Raw genomic sequence first — 16,078 nt, 5'->3', positions numbered from 1 at the left:
GGGGTCAGGGGATAGGGTCAGGGAGTGAGGGTGGGGGTGGGGTCAGGGGATAGGGTCAGGGAGTGGGGGTGGGGTCAGGGAGTGGGGGTGGGGTCAGGGGATAATTAGTGATGGGTGGGGGGGGGTCAGACTTGGATAAGGTTTTGTATTGTTCCTTTGTGAAATTGGACACAAACTAATCATTTAGTCTGTATGAGTGAGACAGCCTGACATGTTAAATCAAACCGAAAATGGTATCTTTTATGCAAATATTACGTTACTTTTATTTATCATGAACGTGTGACCCACAGCGGGTCAGAATAATCTACAGGTGTAAAACAATTTATTATCAAGCAAAAAGGTTACTATTAACCAGAGGAGTGTATGAAATGCCATTCACAGTCAATGCCACTGTTGATGCACACTCCACTACAGATCCTTACACAGACTCCTGCTGATGCTCCCTGCTGGTTATGAACTGTTTGCTGCCCCAAAGTCTCAATGTTCGTGCAACTACAGTCGATCCAGGAGCAGGAGGTTGGAGCTCCAGGAGTAAACAAGACAAATGCACCATGCGAAGGACGCAATGCAAGGGATGGGCAGCCAACAGTGCTTGTACACATATACACAGGACAGGACGATAGAGGGCGGCTTCCCCATCTTGCACCAGGCATATAGCAGTATAAAGGTCAAACTTCAAACGGGATGTGATGGATTCTTCATCTTCATTTTATTTTGGTCAATTGTCTCGAGTTGAAGGATTCCGAGGGTCCCAACATAGGATCTCTACACATCAGTGGAATAGTAGAGGGTATTTCGCTTGAGTTCAGTGATGGAGATTGGGGGATGCTGCAAGTAATATAACAGAACCTGCACCTATGAGAATACAAACAGTGTTAATGCCCAAAGCGAGATCCTCCAACCCCCACCCCACAGTACTCTCCCCTTGTCCCAATGGTATCCCCTCCAGCCATTAACGTCAACCTGACACCAATATTTCTCAGTCGAGTGTGTGGTGCTGGAAAAGCACAACAGGTCAGGCAGCATCCGAGTAGCAGGAGAATCAACGTTTCGGGCATAAGCCCCTCTGCAGCTCAGATGCTGCCTGACCTGCTGTGCTTTTCCAGCACCACACTCAACTCTGACCCCCAGCATCTGCAGTCCTTTCTCCTAACCAATATTTCTCAGTCAGGCCTTAGTCCATGTTTTTGTGGCCAGCTATATTGCCCTGTGTCTCCCAATGGCCATCCTCAATGCAGCAGGCCCCTGTCCCACTTCCTTCCCAAGGGCAGTTTAAGGATAGGCAACGAATGCTGCTCTGGCCATCTTATAGTCCAACAGGTTTAATTGGCAGCACTAGCTTTCGGAGCACTGCTCCTTCATCAGGTGATAACTACCCACTGAAGGAGCGGCGCTCTGAAAGCTAGTGTGCTTCCAATTAAACCTGTTGGACTATAACCTGGTGTTGTGTGATTTGTAACGTTGTACACCCCAGTCCAACACCGGCTCCTCCACATCATGCTCTGGCCATGACAGTCTGCCCCGACAGGAACAGAATAAAATAAAAGATGGCACTCTGCAGCTTCTGATCGACACACACCTTGGGCCGAGGGCCAGTTGCAGGTTTCTGACTGGTTCTCTCTCACTCCCTGCAGCTTCTTCCCCTTAAGGCTGTTGTTCCATTCCAGCTCTGACCACTCAGTCAAGTGACTGAGGGCAGATCAGGCTCGGGGAAGCTGTTAACTGCCAGAAGGAAGAAAGAATACAAGCAAGGCACTGAGACCAAGGTGAAGCTCCAACTCTGATGACCGCAGCTCAGACCACTCCCTTCCACTGAGACCAGCTGAACCTAGGAATTGCTAGCTTCCCATATGCTCCTGTCCACAGGTGGCCAAGCCCTGAGACTGTGCAGGGGCTGAGTGAATGGACTGTACCTGTGCCATGACTTCATGAGACCAGATGTCGGACACAATGTTGGCATGCACTTTGTGTTCTGTTTCTGATGGTCTGAGCAGGGTGGGACCAAACACTGTTGCCAGATTGTGTACAGACATTTTATTCACAGGTTCCTTCTCTGCAACCCTGGGATGGAAAAAGAGAGTAGGAGTGTAAACTTGCAGAGGACATCCAAACTGATTGTGAAAGCTTCTATACATATGTGAAGAGAACAATTAGTGAAGACAAATGTAGGTCCCTCACAGGGCCTCCTTCTTCAAGGACCACAATTTCCCCCCCGACGTGGTCGACGGTGCCCTCCACCGCATCTCCTCCACTTCCCGCTCCTCCGCCCTTGAACCCCGCCCCTCCAACCGCCACCAGGACAGAACCCCACTGGTCCTCACCTACCACCCCACCAATCTCCATGTACAGCGCATCATCCGCCGTCACTTCCGCCACCTCCAAACAGACCCCAGCACCAAGGATATATTTCCCTCCCCTCCCCTATCAGCTTTCCGTGGAGACCACTCCCTCTGCGACTCCCTTGTCAGATCCACACCCCCCACCGACCCAACCTCCACTCCCGGCACCTTCCCTTGCAACCGCAGGAGGTGCAACACTTGCGCCCACACCTCCCCCCTCACTTCTCTCCAAGGCCCCAAAGGAAACTTCCATATCCGCCACAGATTCACCTGCACCTCCACCCACATCATCTACTGCATCCGCTGCAGCCGGTGTGGCCTCCTCTATATTGGGGAGACAGGCCGCCTACTTGCGGAGCGATTCAGAGAGCACCTCTGGGCCACCCGGACCAACCAACCCAACCACCCTGTAGCACAGCATTTCAACTCCCCCTCCCACTCCACCGAGGATATGCAGGTCATTGGACTCATCCACCGCCAAACCACAACAACGCGACGGTCGGAGGAGGAGCGTCTTATCTTCCGACTGGGAACCCTCCAACCACAGGGGATGAACTTGGACTTCACCAGTTTCTTCATCCCCCCTCCCCCCACCTTGTCTCAGCCGAATCCCTCCAGCCCGGCACCGCCTTCCTGACCTGCAGTCTTCTTCTTGACCTCTCCGCCTCCATCCTACTCCGACCTATCACCCTCACCTTGACCTCTTTCCACCTATCACATTTCCAACGCCCCTCCTCCAAGTCCCTCCTCCCTACCTTTTATCTTCTCCTGCTGAACACTCTCTGCTCATTCCTGAAGAAGGGCCTGTGCCCGAAACGTCGAATCTCCTGTTCCCTGGATGCTGCCTGACCTGCTGTGCTGTTCCAGCAATAAAGTTTCAACTTTGATCTCCAGCATCTGCAGACCTCACTTTCTCCCCTCACAGTCTGTACATGATTAGATTCCCTACAGTGTGGAAACAGGCCCTTCGGCCCAACAAGTCCAGACCGACCCTGTGAAGAGTAATCCACCCAGACCCAACAGGGGAAGTTATAAAAGGAAACAATGTAATGGCAGACTAATTAAATAACTTTATAAGATATAGGAACAGAAATAGGTCATTCAGCCCATCACGTCTGCCCCACTAGTCAGTGCGATCATAGCTGATCGGGTAATCCTCAACTCCGCTTTCCTGCCTTCTATAGGCCTCCAAATAGTTCAAGGGATGTAGAGGAAAGGATAGCAAAAATGATTCTGGATAGGAGAGAGGGTAACAGGGTAGTTGTTATGTGGGACTTTAACTTTCCAAATATTGACTGGAAATACTATAGTTTTAGATGGGTCAGTTTTGGCCAAAATGTGCAGGATGGTTTCCTGACAGTACACAGACAAGCCAACAAGGGGCAGGGGCACATTAGATTTGGTACTGGGTAATGAAGTCGGCCGGTGTTAGATTTGGAGGTAGGTGAGCACTTTGATGATAGTGACCACAATTTGGTTATGTTTACTTTAGTGATAGAAAGGGATAGGTGTGCACCACTGGGCAAGTGTTACAGCTGGGGGAAAGGCAATTACGATGCGATTCGGCAAGATTTAGGAAACATAGGATGGGGAAGGAAACTGCAGGGGATGGGCACATTAGAAATGTGGAACTTATTCAAGGAATAGCTACTGCGCGTCTTTGATAAATATGTACCTGTCAGGCAGGGAGGAAGTGATTGAGCGAGGGAGCCGTGGTTTACTAAAGAAGTTGAATCTCTTGTCAAGAGGAAGAAGGCAGCTTATGTTCGGATGAAATATGAAGGCTTAGTTAGGGCACTTTGGAGTTACAAACTAGCAGGAAAGACCTAAAGAAAGAGCCAAGAAAAGCCAGGAGGGACATGAGAAGTCATTGGCAGGTAGGATCAGGGTAAACCCTAAGGCTTTCTATAGGTATATCAGGAATAAAAGAATGACTAGAGAAAGATTGGGACCAATCAAGGATTGTAGTAGGAAGTTGTGTGTGGAGTCAGAGGAGATAGGGGAAGCACTAAATTAATATTTTTCGCCAGTATTCATATTGGAAACAGACAATGTAGTCGAGGAGAATACGGAAATACAGGCTACTAGACTAGACCAGATTGAGGTTCACAAAGAGGAGATGTTAGCAATTCTGGCAAGTATGAAAATAGATAAGTCCCCTGGGCCAGATGGGATTTATCCTAGGATTCTCTGGGAAGCCTGGGAGGAGATTACAGAGCCTTTGGCTTTGATCTTTTTTCCGTCATTGTCTACAGGAATAGTGCCAGAAGACTGGAGAATAGCAAATGTTGTCCCCTTGTTCAAGAAGGGGAGTAGAGACAACCCTAGTAATTATAGACCAGTGAGCCTTACTTCAGTTGTGGGTAAGTGTTGGAAAAGGTTATAAGAGTTAGAATATCTAATCATCGAGAAAGGAGTAAGTTGATTAAAGATAGTCAACATAGTTTTGTGAAGTGTAGGTCCTGCCTCACAAACCTTACTGAGTTTTTTTAGAAGGTGATCAAACAGGTAGATGAGGGTAAAGTGGTTGATGTGGTGTATATGGATTTCAGTAATGCATTTAATAAAGTTCCCCAAGGTAGGCTATTGCACAAAATACGAAGGCTTGGGATTGAGGGTGATTTAGCGGTTTGGATCAGAAATTGGCGAGCTGAAAGACGACAGAGGGTGGTGGTTGATGGGAAATGTTCATCCTGGAGTTCAGTTACTAGTGGTGTACCTCAAGGATCTGTTTGGGGCCACTGCTGTTTGTCATTTTTATAAATGACTGAGATGAGGGTGTAGAGAGATGAGTTAGTGAGATGGGTCATCCGCAAATTTACTAAAGTTGGTGGCATTGTCGATAGTGCTGAAGGATGTTGCACGTTACAGAGGGACTTAGATAAGCCGCAGAGCTGAGCTGAGAGGTGGCAAATGGAGTTTAATGCAGAAAAGTGTGAAGTGATTCACTTTGGAAGGAGCAACAGGAAGGCAGAGTACCAGGCTAATGGTAAGATTCTTGGCAGAGTAGATGAGCAGAGAGATCTCCGTGTCCATGTACATAGATCCCTGAAAGTTGCCACCCAGGTGGATAGGGTTGTTAAGAAGGCATACGGCATATTAGCTTTTATTGGTAGAGGGATTGAGTTTCAGAGCCATGAGGTCATGCTGCAGCTGTACAAAACCGGTGTGGCTGCATTTGGAGTACTGCGTACAGTTCTGGTCACTGCATTATAGGAAGGATGTGGAAACTTTGGAAAAAGTTTACAGGAGATTTTCTAGGATGTTTCCTGGTATGGAGGGAAGGTCTTATGAGGAAAGGCTGAGAGACTTGGGGGTGTTTTCGTTAGAGAGAAGAAGGTTGAGAGGTGACTTAATTGAGACATACAAGATAATCAGAGGATTAGGTAGGGTGGACAGGGACAGCCCTTTTTCCTCGGGTAGTGATGGCTAGCACGAGGGAGCATAGCTTTAAATTGAGGGGTGATAGATATAGGACAGATGTGACAGAGTAGTAGGGGCGTGGAATGCACTGCCTGCAACTGTTGTAGATTCACCAACTTTAAGGGCATTTAATGGAACAGTGTAGGTTAGATGGGCTTCAGATTGGTTCCATAGGTCGGCACAACATTGAGGGCTGAAGGGCCTGTTCTGTGCTGTAATGTTCTATGGTCCCCATACCCTCTATTCTTCTACTGATTAACCATCTATCTATCTATCTCAGTCATGAATACACCTAATGACCCAGCCTCAACAGTTGTCTGCAGTAAAGAATTCCCCTCGAAGAGAAATTTGTTTTCATCTCTATCTTAAATGTTTGACCCCAAGTCTGAAATGATGCTGTCTGGTCTGAGACTGTCTCACAAGGGGAAACAACTTCTCTGCATCCACCCTGTCAAGCCTTCCAAGAATCTTCTATGTTTCAATAAGGTTGCCTTTCATTCTTCTAAACTTCAATCAGCACAGGCACAACCAACTCAACCTCTCTCCATACGACAGTCCCTCCACACTCAGGATTAGCCAAATGAACTTTCTCTGGACTCAGCCTATCTTTCCTTTGATAGGAATCCAAGTATTCCAACTGTGACCTGACCATTGCTGTGGACAGCTTTAGCAAAGCCGCACTACTTTTATTCCATTGCCTTTGAAAGAAAGGCCAATATTCCAATTGCCTTCCCTATTTCCCATTGAAATTGGATGCTAGCTTTCTGTGATTCATGGACAAGGACTTCCAATCACTCTGCTCCATTCTCTGGTGCCATCTTAGTGTACAAAAGACAGGATTAAGAACAGAAGCAGCAATAAAAGAAACGTTAAAAGAAATGTCCAGATCACTCCTCGCCACCAGAAAAACAAAGCCACCAAGTCCATCCCTCAGCCTACGAAAATCTCTCCAATCTCTATTAGTTAGCCAATCGTCTATCCATGTTAATTCAATAGACCACCTTCAATGCCATGGAGTCTTATCTTCCTAAGCAGCCTAATGTGTGGTACCTTATCTAATGTCTTCTGAAAATTCAAATAAATTCCATCCACTGTTTCCCCTTTACCTCCTCGAAGAACTGAAGTTTTTCAGGTATAATTTCCCCTTCATGAAGCCACGCTGACTCTGCTGGCTCAGATTAGGTGTTTCTCAATGTTCTGCTGCTACATCCTTTATAATTCACACCACCATGTTCCCACTAACATATGTTAAGCTGACTGGTCTATAGTCACCTGTATTTTGTCTCTTTTCAAATAAAGGTGTTACATTGGTGGTTTTCCTATCCTGTGGGATGTTTCCAAAAATCTAAGGATTCTTGCAAGATTACAAGAAAATATCCATAATCTCTGTAGCTACTTTTTTTCATATCCCAGTTTGCATCCCATCATATCTGGAGATTTATCAGTCTTCAGGCCCATTTGTTTCCCTCACACTTCTCTTGTGATAGCTATTGTATATATTACCTTGGTTCCTTTGCCCCTTGACTATTTAGTAATTTTGGAATGCTATCAGCCTACTGTGAAGACAACACAACGTTGTGTAGGAGAGTGAGCTGTGAGGAGGATGCAGTCAGACTTCAGTGTGATGTGGACAGGTTGAGTGAGTGAGCAACTGCAGTATAATCTGGATAAATATGAGGGTATCCACATGGGGAGCAAGAACGTGACGGTGGATTATCTGAATGGCAAAAGATTAGGAAAGGATGGGGACTGGGATGATTACAACGTAAGGTTGGGATGGGACAGTGAGACTGTCAGGGTGGACTGCGAGGGAGGGAATGGGAAGATGGGGGTGTGAGGGTGAGACTGCGAAGGTGGGGGTGGAAGGGAGGGGTTGGGAGGGTGGGATGTGGTGCCAGATGTTTGGGGCAGTGGAGGGTGGTGCAGCAGCAGTTGTGTGGATGTTTGAGTTGGGTGTATAAAGCCCTGGCTGTGAGCTGGGCCAATGTAACCTGTGTATACACGTCTGCCTCTGAAGGACCAGCTTCTACCGTCTGTTACATTGCAGTGGTCCCCTGAGAGCATGTGAATTCTGTACCTTTTTAGATGATCGAGCAGGAAGAGCAGAGTGCTGAAATTGGGCTCTGGCAGTGAACGCAGTAAGTGTAACATACAGTTCTCCTTGGCTGCTGGGTCCGATAATGCTAGCACAGAGAGAAACAGCAGTTAGGACAACAACACGCCTCAGCCATTAACTCAGGACAAAACAATACATTGTAGTTAACCCTGATGTGTCTGTCTCTGATCGACAACCAGGACAGTGAGAAACTCAATTGCAACAGTATCACTACAAAACCAAATCCAGCCAAGATGGGGGACAGCCGCACTGTCGGAGGGTCAGTGCTGAGGGAGTGCCGCACTGTCGGAGGGTCAGTGCTGAGGGAGTGCCGCACTGTCGGAGGGTCAGTGCTGAGGGAGTGCCGCACTGTCGGAGGGTCAGTGCTGAGGGAGTGCCGCACTGTCGGAGGGTCAGTGCTGAGGGAGTGCCGCACTGTCGGAGGGTCAGTGCTGAGGGAGCGCCGCACTGTCGGAGGGTCAGTGCTGAGGGAGTGCCACACTGTCGGAGGGTCAGTGCTGAGGGAGTGCCGCACTGTCGGTGGGTCAGTGCTGAGGGAGTGCCTCACTGTCGGAGAGTCAGTGCTGAGGGAGTGGCCACTGTCGGAGGGTCAGTGCTGAGGGAGTGCCGCACTGTCGGAGGATCAGTGCTGAGGGAGCGGGCACTGTCGGAGGGTCAGTGCTGAGGGAGTGCCGCACTGTCGGAGGGTCAGTGCTGAGGGAGTGCCGCACTGTCGGAGGGTCAGTGCTGAGGGAGTGCCGCACTGTCGGAGGGTCAGTGCTGAGCGAGCGCCGCACTGTCGGAGAGTCAGTGCTGAGGGAGCGCCGCACTGTCGGAGGGTCAGTGCTGAGGGAGCGCCGCACTGTCGGAGGGTCAGTGCTGAGGGAGCGCCGCACTGTCAGAGGGTCAGTGCTGAGGGTGTGCCGCACTGTCAGAGGGTCAGTGCTGAGGGAGCGCCGCACTGTCGGAGGGTCAGTGCTGAGGGAGCGCCGCACTGTCGGAGGGTCAGTGCTGAGTGAGCGCCACACTGTCAGAGGGTCAGTGCTGAGGGAGCGCCGCACTGTCGGAGGGTCAGTGCTGAGGGAGCGCCGCACTGTCGGAGGGTCAGTGCTGAGCGAGCGCCGCACTGTCGGAGAGTCAGTGCTGAGGGAGCGCCGCACTGTCGGAGGGTCAGTGCTGAGGGAGTGGGCACTGTCGGAGGGTCAGTGCTGAGGGAGTGCCGCACTGTCGGAGGGTCAGTGCTGAGGGAGTGGGCACTGTCGGAGGGTCAGTGCTGAGGGAGTGGGCACTGTCGGAGGGTCAGTGCTGAGGGAGTGCCGCACTGTCGGAGGGTCAGTGCTGAGGGAGTGCCGCACTGTCGGAGGGTCAGTGCTGAGGGAGTGCCGCACTGTCGGAGGGTCAGTGCTGAGGGAGTGGCCACTGTCGGAGGGTCAGTGCTGAGGGAGCGCCGCACTGTCGGAGGATCAGTGCTGAGGGAGCGGGCACTGTCGGAGGGTCAGTGCTGAGGGAGTGCCGCACTGTCGGAGGGTCAGTGCTGAGGGAGTGCCGCACTGTCGGAGGGTCAGTGCTGAGGGAGTGCCGCACTGTCGGAGGGTCAGTGCTGAGCGAGCGCCGCACTGTCGGAGAGTCAGTGCTGAGGGAGCGCCGCACTGTCGGAGGGTCAGTGCTGAGGGAGTGGGCACTGTCGGAGGGTCAGTGCTGAGGGAGTGCCGCACTGTCGGAGGGTCAGTGCTGAGGGAGTGGGCACTGTCGGAGGGTCAGTGCTGAGGGAGTGGGCACTGTCGGAGGGTCAGTGCTGAGGGAGTGCCGCACTGTCGGAGGGTCAATGCTGAGGGAGTGGGCACTGTCGGAGAGTCAGTGCTGAGGGAGCGCCGCACTGTCGGAGGGTCAGTGCTGAGGGAGTGGGCACTGTCGGAGGGTCAGTGCTGAGGGAGTGCCGCACTGTCGGAGGGTCAGTGCTGAGGGAGTGGGCACTGTCGGAGGGTCAGTGCTGAGGGAGTGGGCACTGTCGGAGGGTCAGTGCTGAGGGAGTGCCGCACTGTCGGAGGGTCAGTGCTGAGGGAGTGCCGCACTGTCGGAGGGTCAGTGCTGAGGGAGTGCCGCACTGTCGGAGGGTCAGTGCTGAGGGAGTGCCGCACTGTCGGAGGGTCAGTGCTGAGGGAGTGGCCACTGTCGGAGGGTCAGTGCTGAGGGAGCGGGCACTGTCGGAGGGTCAGTGCTGAGGGAGTGCCGCACTGTCGGAGGGTCAGTGCTGAGGGAGTGCCGCACTGTCGGAGGGTCAGTGCTGAGGGAGTGCCGCACTGTCGGAGGGTCAGTGCTGAGGGAGTGGCCACTGTCGGAGGGTCAGTGATGAGGGAGCGCCGCACTGTCGGAGGGTCAGTGCTGAGGGAGCGCCACACTGTCGGAGGGTCAGTGCTGAGGGAGCGGGCACTGTTGGAGGGTCAGTGCCGAGGGAGTGCCGCACTGTCGGAGGGTCAGTGCCGAGGGAGTGCCGCACTGTCGGAGGGTCAGTGCTGAGGGAGTGCCGCACTGTCGGAGGGTCAGTGCTGAGGGAGTGGGCACTGTCGGAGGGTCAGTGCTGAGGGAATGTCGCACTGTCGGAGGGTCAGTGCTGAGGGAATGTCGCACTGTTGGAGGGTCAGTGCTGAGGGAGTGGGCACTGTCAGAGGGCCAGTGCTGAGGGTGTGGGCACTGTTGGAGGGTCAGTGCTGAGGAAGTGGGCACTGTTGGAGGGTCAGTGCTGAGGGGGTGTCGCACTGTTGGAGGGTCAGTGCTGAGGGAGTGCCGCACTGTCAGAGGGTCAGTGCTGAGGGAGTGCCGCACTGTCGGAGGGTCAGTGCTGAGGGAGTGGGCACTGTCGGAGGGTCAGTGCTGAGGGAGTGGGCACTGTTGGAGGGCCGCACTGTCAGAGGGTCAGTGCTGAGGGAGTTTGTGCTTCAACTGAACTTTTAAACTGAGTTTGCATGTGTCCGCGCAGAAAAAGGTCAATTATGTCACTATTCTCAGGTGGATAGTGGGACTACGTTTCTTGGCTAATCTTTATCCCTCAATCAGCATCTGGTCATGATCATATTGCTGTTTGTGGCAACTTGCTGTTGTTCATTTTTGCTTCAGGACATCCTGAGACTGTGATAAGCATCCCGAACTGCAATGTCTCCCTACTTGTGGCATTTACTAGTTCTGCAATTGACAAGACTGTTTTTGCAGTGTGTAAATGGTGTAGCTGGTGTTGTGAGGTTTGTGTTCTGGTTACACATGTTCCTGTGGTGCCATATTGTGAAGCTGCTGTGTTCTGTGAGATGGTTTTGTTGCAGTATTCACTGTTGTGGTTTTGTTCCTTGTTGCAGTGTTAAGATGATGGATGTTACACTGCTGTGTGTTGTGGTGTTGCAGTACTGCCACATTCCATGTTGTGATATCACGGTGTTCCATATTCCAATATTTTGGGTGTTCCTTGTTGCAAGATTGCAGTGTTTCACAATGTCCATTTATACTTTTCTGTATTGCACGGTTCTCAATTGCAGTGTTGCAGGATTCCATGTCATGATGTTACAGTGTTTCATGTTGCTAAGGCTTCTTTTGGTGCATTCAGTGCTGTGATTTTGCCCTGTAGCATATTGAGCTATTTCTGGATTCAATTCCAAAGTTGCAGCATTCAAGATTGCATTGTTCTTCACTGAACTGTTGCAGTGCTCTGTCTTGCAGCATTGCAATGTGATGTCTGTCACTTTTGCCGTGTTCCCTGTCATGGTGTTTTGATGCTGGATGGCGCAGTGTTCTTATACGACTCACCAATCCCTTCCACAAATGCTGGGTAGAGTCTGTCGGTAAGAAGTGGTTCTGGTAATTCTCTAAAATACAGCTTCAGTGTCCCGGCGATGGCGTTAATGTCCATGTCACTTAACATCACCAGCACATCCTTGGTATCTGCAAGGAGAAGGCTATTTAGTCAGACAGCATGTGACTGTGCGTTATACATGGTCCCAGGAAGTCAGCCTCAAATTAACAAACTCCAAGCAACAGCTGGAATACACTCAGTTCCTGATGATGTCAGCAGTTCAACATTTGCGATGCTTTTAGGGAGCATCTACTTTCTACAAGCACCACAGGAAGGGCTGAGCCAACTGCTTGTGGTTTGCCGTGTACAATGTATCCTGACCCAAAACACCCCCATGCAAAACAAAATGCGCTCTAATCAATCCGAGACGTTATCGGTGTGCGGTGGAATTTCAGCATGTTGGGTAATCAGGTTGACACTGTCACTTACTCATATCAAAGGCAGATTTCAGGGTCTGAATGTCTGTGGCTACTCCAGACACCCGGTAGATTCCCACTTCCTCAATCCCTCGTTTTTCTACCTCCTCGATGCACTGACGGACGATATAGGGAACCTTTGAGCGTTCTCTCCTGAAACCAACACAGACGGCCATCAAAACCTCAACATATCTGGACATTGGAGACAGTTGGTCAGTGACAGGGCCTGCGGCCAGTCAGTTACAAGGTTTCTACAGAATAGAAGTCAGTCCCATTGAAGAGGACATGTGAGGTCCGGGGTGTGTCCCTGCAGTGGACCAAGGAAGGAGAGGACTTACTTTGTGACAACGTTAATTTTCACACCAAACACTCCGCTCTGCTTTTTTGATGGGGTTCGTTTCAGACTCAGATCACGGCTGGTGAATTTCATCGATAACTCCACTTCAATCTGAACACACAGAAACAACTATTCACTATAGTAACAAACTGCAGCCATTCCCACCCTGCTAGCATCCCCAGACTTAGCCAATCAGGACCAATGTTCCATCCCTGACCATTAGTGTGGAGTCTGGACCAGGATAGCTCAGCACTCCAGTAAGTGATGGCCTCAGTTGGAGTGTGACCTGATTCTTCTGAACAGATTTCCACCAGCTCTCCACAGGCTTGCTGGTCAGGTTTTAACACCAGTCCCTCACATTCCTGAGGTACAGATCCCACACTGTCAGTATCTGTGACTCCCTTCAAACACACACACCCCTACATGTACACATATGAATACACATACTTACACGCGCGCACACACACACACACATTCGTACAGAGATGCACACGTGTGCACACAGACTCTGCACTCTTCAAAAGTTCTCAATCCCTGCATGAACAAACTCACCCCATTCATTTCGATGATTGTGGTCTGCCAGTTTCTGCTTTGGGCTGTGCGTGTGTCCAGCTGTGAGAGAAGAGAAATAATGAATGTGGGAAAAGGGAAGGTTTTTATTATCCCTGCTCTACAACTGGGAGAGGCAGAATTCAGTCAGGTCCTGAAAACCACAGAATTGCAGGAATACACCAAGCTGGAGAGTACCCTGCCATCATTCCCCGGCCAAGTGCCAAGCTGCAAGCAGAGGCATCTGCTTGATCTAAACAGCCACCTCAGAGTGTCCCACTGACTGATGCCTCACTGCCAGCTCCTGGGCAGTGTGCCCTCTTCTTTCTTTATTGTACACACACCTCTAAGATCCATGCATAACAAAGACTTGCAGAACCCAGAGTCAATGCTGTGATTCACGTCAGTGAGCCTAACATGCCGACAGAGACATGGGGACCGAGCGAGGCAGAGAGAGACATGAACTGAGTGAGGCACAGCTAACTGGGTCAGCAAGATGATTCTACTAATAACGGAGTCATAGTTCTACTTTTGTCTGTTATAGTGTGTTCTAAGTGACCATCTGTGGTCTATTTGTGCTAAGTCTGAGGATGTGAAACTCCAAGATACAAGAGGGAAAATCCAACCAGTTGGTTTTGAATCCCACGTGTTATTGTGTAAATGTGTGTGTAGATTTGGTCAGCTCTCCAGTCTTTCTGCCAGGCATTGTCAGTACCTGGATTCTGGATCAGTGGTGCTGGAAGAGCACAGCAGTTCAGGCAGCATCCAAGGAGCAGTAAAATCGACGATTCGGGCAAAAGCCCTTCATCAGGAATAAAGGCAGTGAGCCTGAAGTGTGGAGAGATAAGCTAGAGGAGGGGGGGGGTTGGGGAGAAAGTAGCATAGAGTACAATGGGTGAGTGGGGGAGGGGATGAAGGTGATAGGTCAGGGAGGAGAGGGTGGAGTGGATAGGTGGAAAAGAAGATAGGCAGGTAGGACAAGTCCGGACAAGTCATGGGGACAGTGCTGAGCTGGAAGTTTGGAACTAGGGTGAGGTAGGGAAGGGGAAATGAGGAAACTGTTGAAGTCCACATTGATGCCCTGGGGTTGAAGTGTTCCAAGGCGGAAGATGAGGCGTTCTTCCTCCAGGCGTCTGGTGGTGAGGGAGCGGCGGTGAAGGAGGCCCAGGACCTCCATGTCCTCGGCAGAGTGGGAGGGGGAGTTGAAATGTTGGGCCACGGGGTGGTGTGGTTGATTGGTGATGGTGTCCCAGAGATGTTCCCTAAAGCGCTCTGCTAGGAGGCGCCCAGTCTCCCCAATGTAGAGGAGACCGCATCGGGAGCAACGGATACAATAAATGATATTGGTGAATGTGCAGGTAAAACTCTGATGGATGTGGAAGGCTCCTTTAGGGCCTTGGATAGAGGTGAGGGAGGAGGTGTGGGCACAGGTTTTACAGTTCCTGCGGTGGCAGGGGAAAGTGCCAGGATGGGAGGGTGGGTTGTAGGGGGGCGTGGGCCTGACCAGGTAGTCACGGAGGGAACGATCTTTGCGGAAGGCGGAACTGCATTGGCGCCACCTCGTGCTCCCGCGAGGAGGTTGAGCAATTCATCAACTTCACCAACACATTCCACCCTGACCTTAAATTTACCTGGACCATCTCTGACACCTCCCTCCCCTTCCTGGATCTCTCCTTCTCCATTAATGACGACCGACTTGACAGTGACATTTTTTACAAACCCACCGACTCCCACAGCTACCTGGATTACACCTCTTCCCACTCTACCTCTTGCAAAAATGCCATCCCGTATTCCCAATTCCTCCGCCTCCGCCGGATCTGCTCCAAGGAGGGCCAGTTCCACCATAGAACACACCAGATGGCCTCCTTCTTTAGAGACCGCAATTTCCCTTCCCACGTGGTTAAAGATGCCCTCCAACCCATCTCGTCCACATCCCGCACCTCCGCCCTCAGACCCCACCCCTCCAACCGTAACAAGGACAGAACGCCCCTGGTGCTCACCTTCCACCCTACCAACCTTCGCATAAACCAAATCATCCGCCGACATTTCCGCCACCTCCAAACAGACCCCACCACCAGGGATATATTTCCCTCCCCACCCCTTTCCGCCTTCCGCAAAGACCGTTCCCTCCGTGACTACCTGGTCAGGTCCACGCCCCCCTACGACCCACCCTCCCATCCTGGCACTTTCCCCTGCCACCGCAGGAACTGTAAAACCTGCGCCCACACCTCCTCCCTCACCTCTATCCAAGGCCCTAAAGGAGCCTTCCACATCCATCAAAGTTTTACTTGCACATCCACTAATATCATTTATTGTATCCGTTGCTCCCGATGTGGTCTCCTCTACACTGGGGAGACTGGGCGCCTCCGAGCAGAGCGCTTTAGGGAACATCTCTGGGACACCATCACCAATCAACCAAACCACCCCGTGGCCCAACATTTCAACTCCCCCTCCCACTCTGCCAAGGACATGGAGATCCTGGGCCTCCTTCACCGCCACTCCCGCACCACCAGACGCCTGAAGGAAGAACGCTTCATCTTCCGCCTCGGAACACTTCAACCCCAGGGCATCAATGTGGACTTCAACAGTTTCCTCATTTCCCCTTCCCCCACCTCACCCTAGTTCCAAACTTCCAGCCCACATTGTCCCCATGACCTGTCCGGACTTGTCCTACCTGCCTATCTCCTTTTCCACCTATCCACTCCACCCTCTCCTCCCTGACCTATCACCTTCATCCCCTCCCCCTCACCCATTGTACTCTATGTTACATTCTCCCCACCCCCACCCTCCTCTAGCTTATCTCTCCACGCTTCAGGCTCTCTGCCTTTATTCCTGATGAAGAGCTTTTGCCCGAAACGTCGATTTTACTGCACCTTGGATGCTGCCTGAACTGCTGTGCTTTAAAAGCACCACTCTAATCTAGAATCTGGTTTCCAGCATCTGCAGTCATTGTTTTTACCCATTGTCAGTACCTGCCTGCTCCCTGCCCTCTGCAATCCCCAACCACCCCCACGTGGATGTCCAGGGTCTGAGCAATACACAGACTTAGTTGTCAGCTGTCTCCTCACAGAGCCAGTCTCT

The 16,078-nt window shown here is 51.3% G+C and overlaps 1 protein-coding gene across 1 annotated transcript in view; it reads right to left on the bottom strand.

Moving 5' to 3' along the window:
• Window positions 1-236: 236 nt before the first annotated feature.
• Window positions 237-16,078, bottom strand: part of abr (ABR activator of RhoGEF and GTPase) — a 147,414-nt gene continuing 131,572 nt past the window's right edge. Inside the window, exons 16-22 of the mRNA XM_087977078.1 lie at window positions 13,001-13,060; window positions 12,450-12,559; window positions 12,125-12,264; window positions 11,650-11,784; window positions 7,840-7,945; window positions 1,914-2,061; window positions 237-855 (exon numbers count right to left, since the gene is read on the bottom strand). Of these exons, the coding sequence (XP_087833204.1) occupies window positions 766-855; window positions 1,914-2,061; window positions 7,840-7,945; window positions 11,650-11,784; window positions 12,125-12,264; window positions 12,450-12,559; window positions 13,001-13,060 (789 nt within the window). The 3' untranslated portion in view covers window positions 237-765. The remainder of the gene's footprint in view (window positions 856-1,913; window positions 2,062-7,839; window positions 7,946-11,649; window positions 11,785-12,124; window positions 12,265-12,449; window positions 12,560-13,000; window positions 13,061-16,078) is intronic.

This window comes from Chiloscyllium plagiosum, unplaced genomic scaffold (assembly GCF_037043375.1).
Source record: "Chiloscyllium plagiosum isolate Xiang-an unplaced genomic scaffold, Cpla_swu_hap1 HiC_scaffold_31, whole genome shotgun sequence".
In the NCBI taxonomy this organism is placed as follows: domain Eukaryota; kingdom Metazoa; phylum Chordata; class Chondrichthyes; order Orectolobiformes; family Hemiscylliidae; genus Chiloscyllium; species Chiloscyllium plagiosum.
This window is presented reverse-complemented; position numbering and strand designations above follow the sequence as displayed.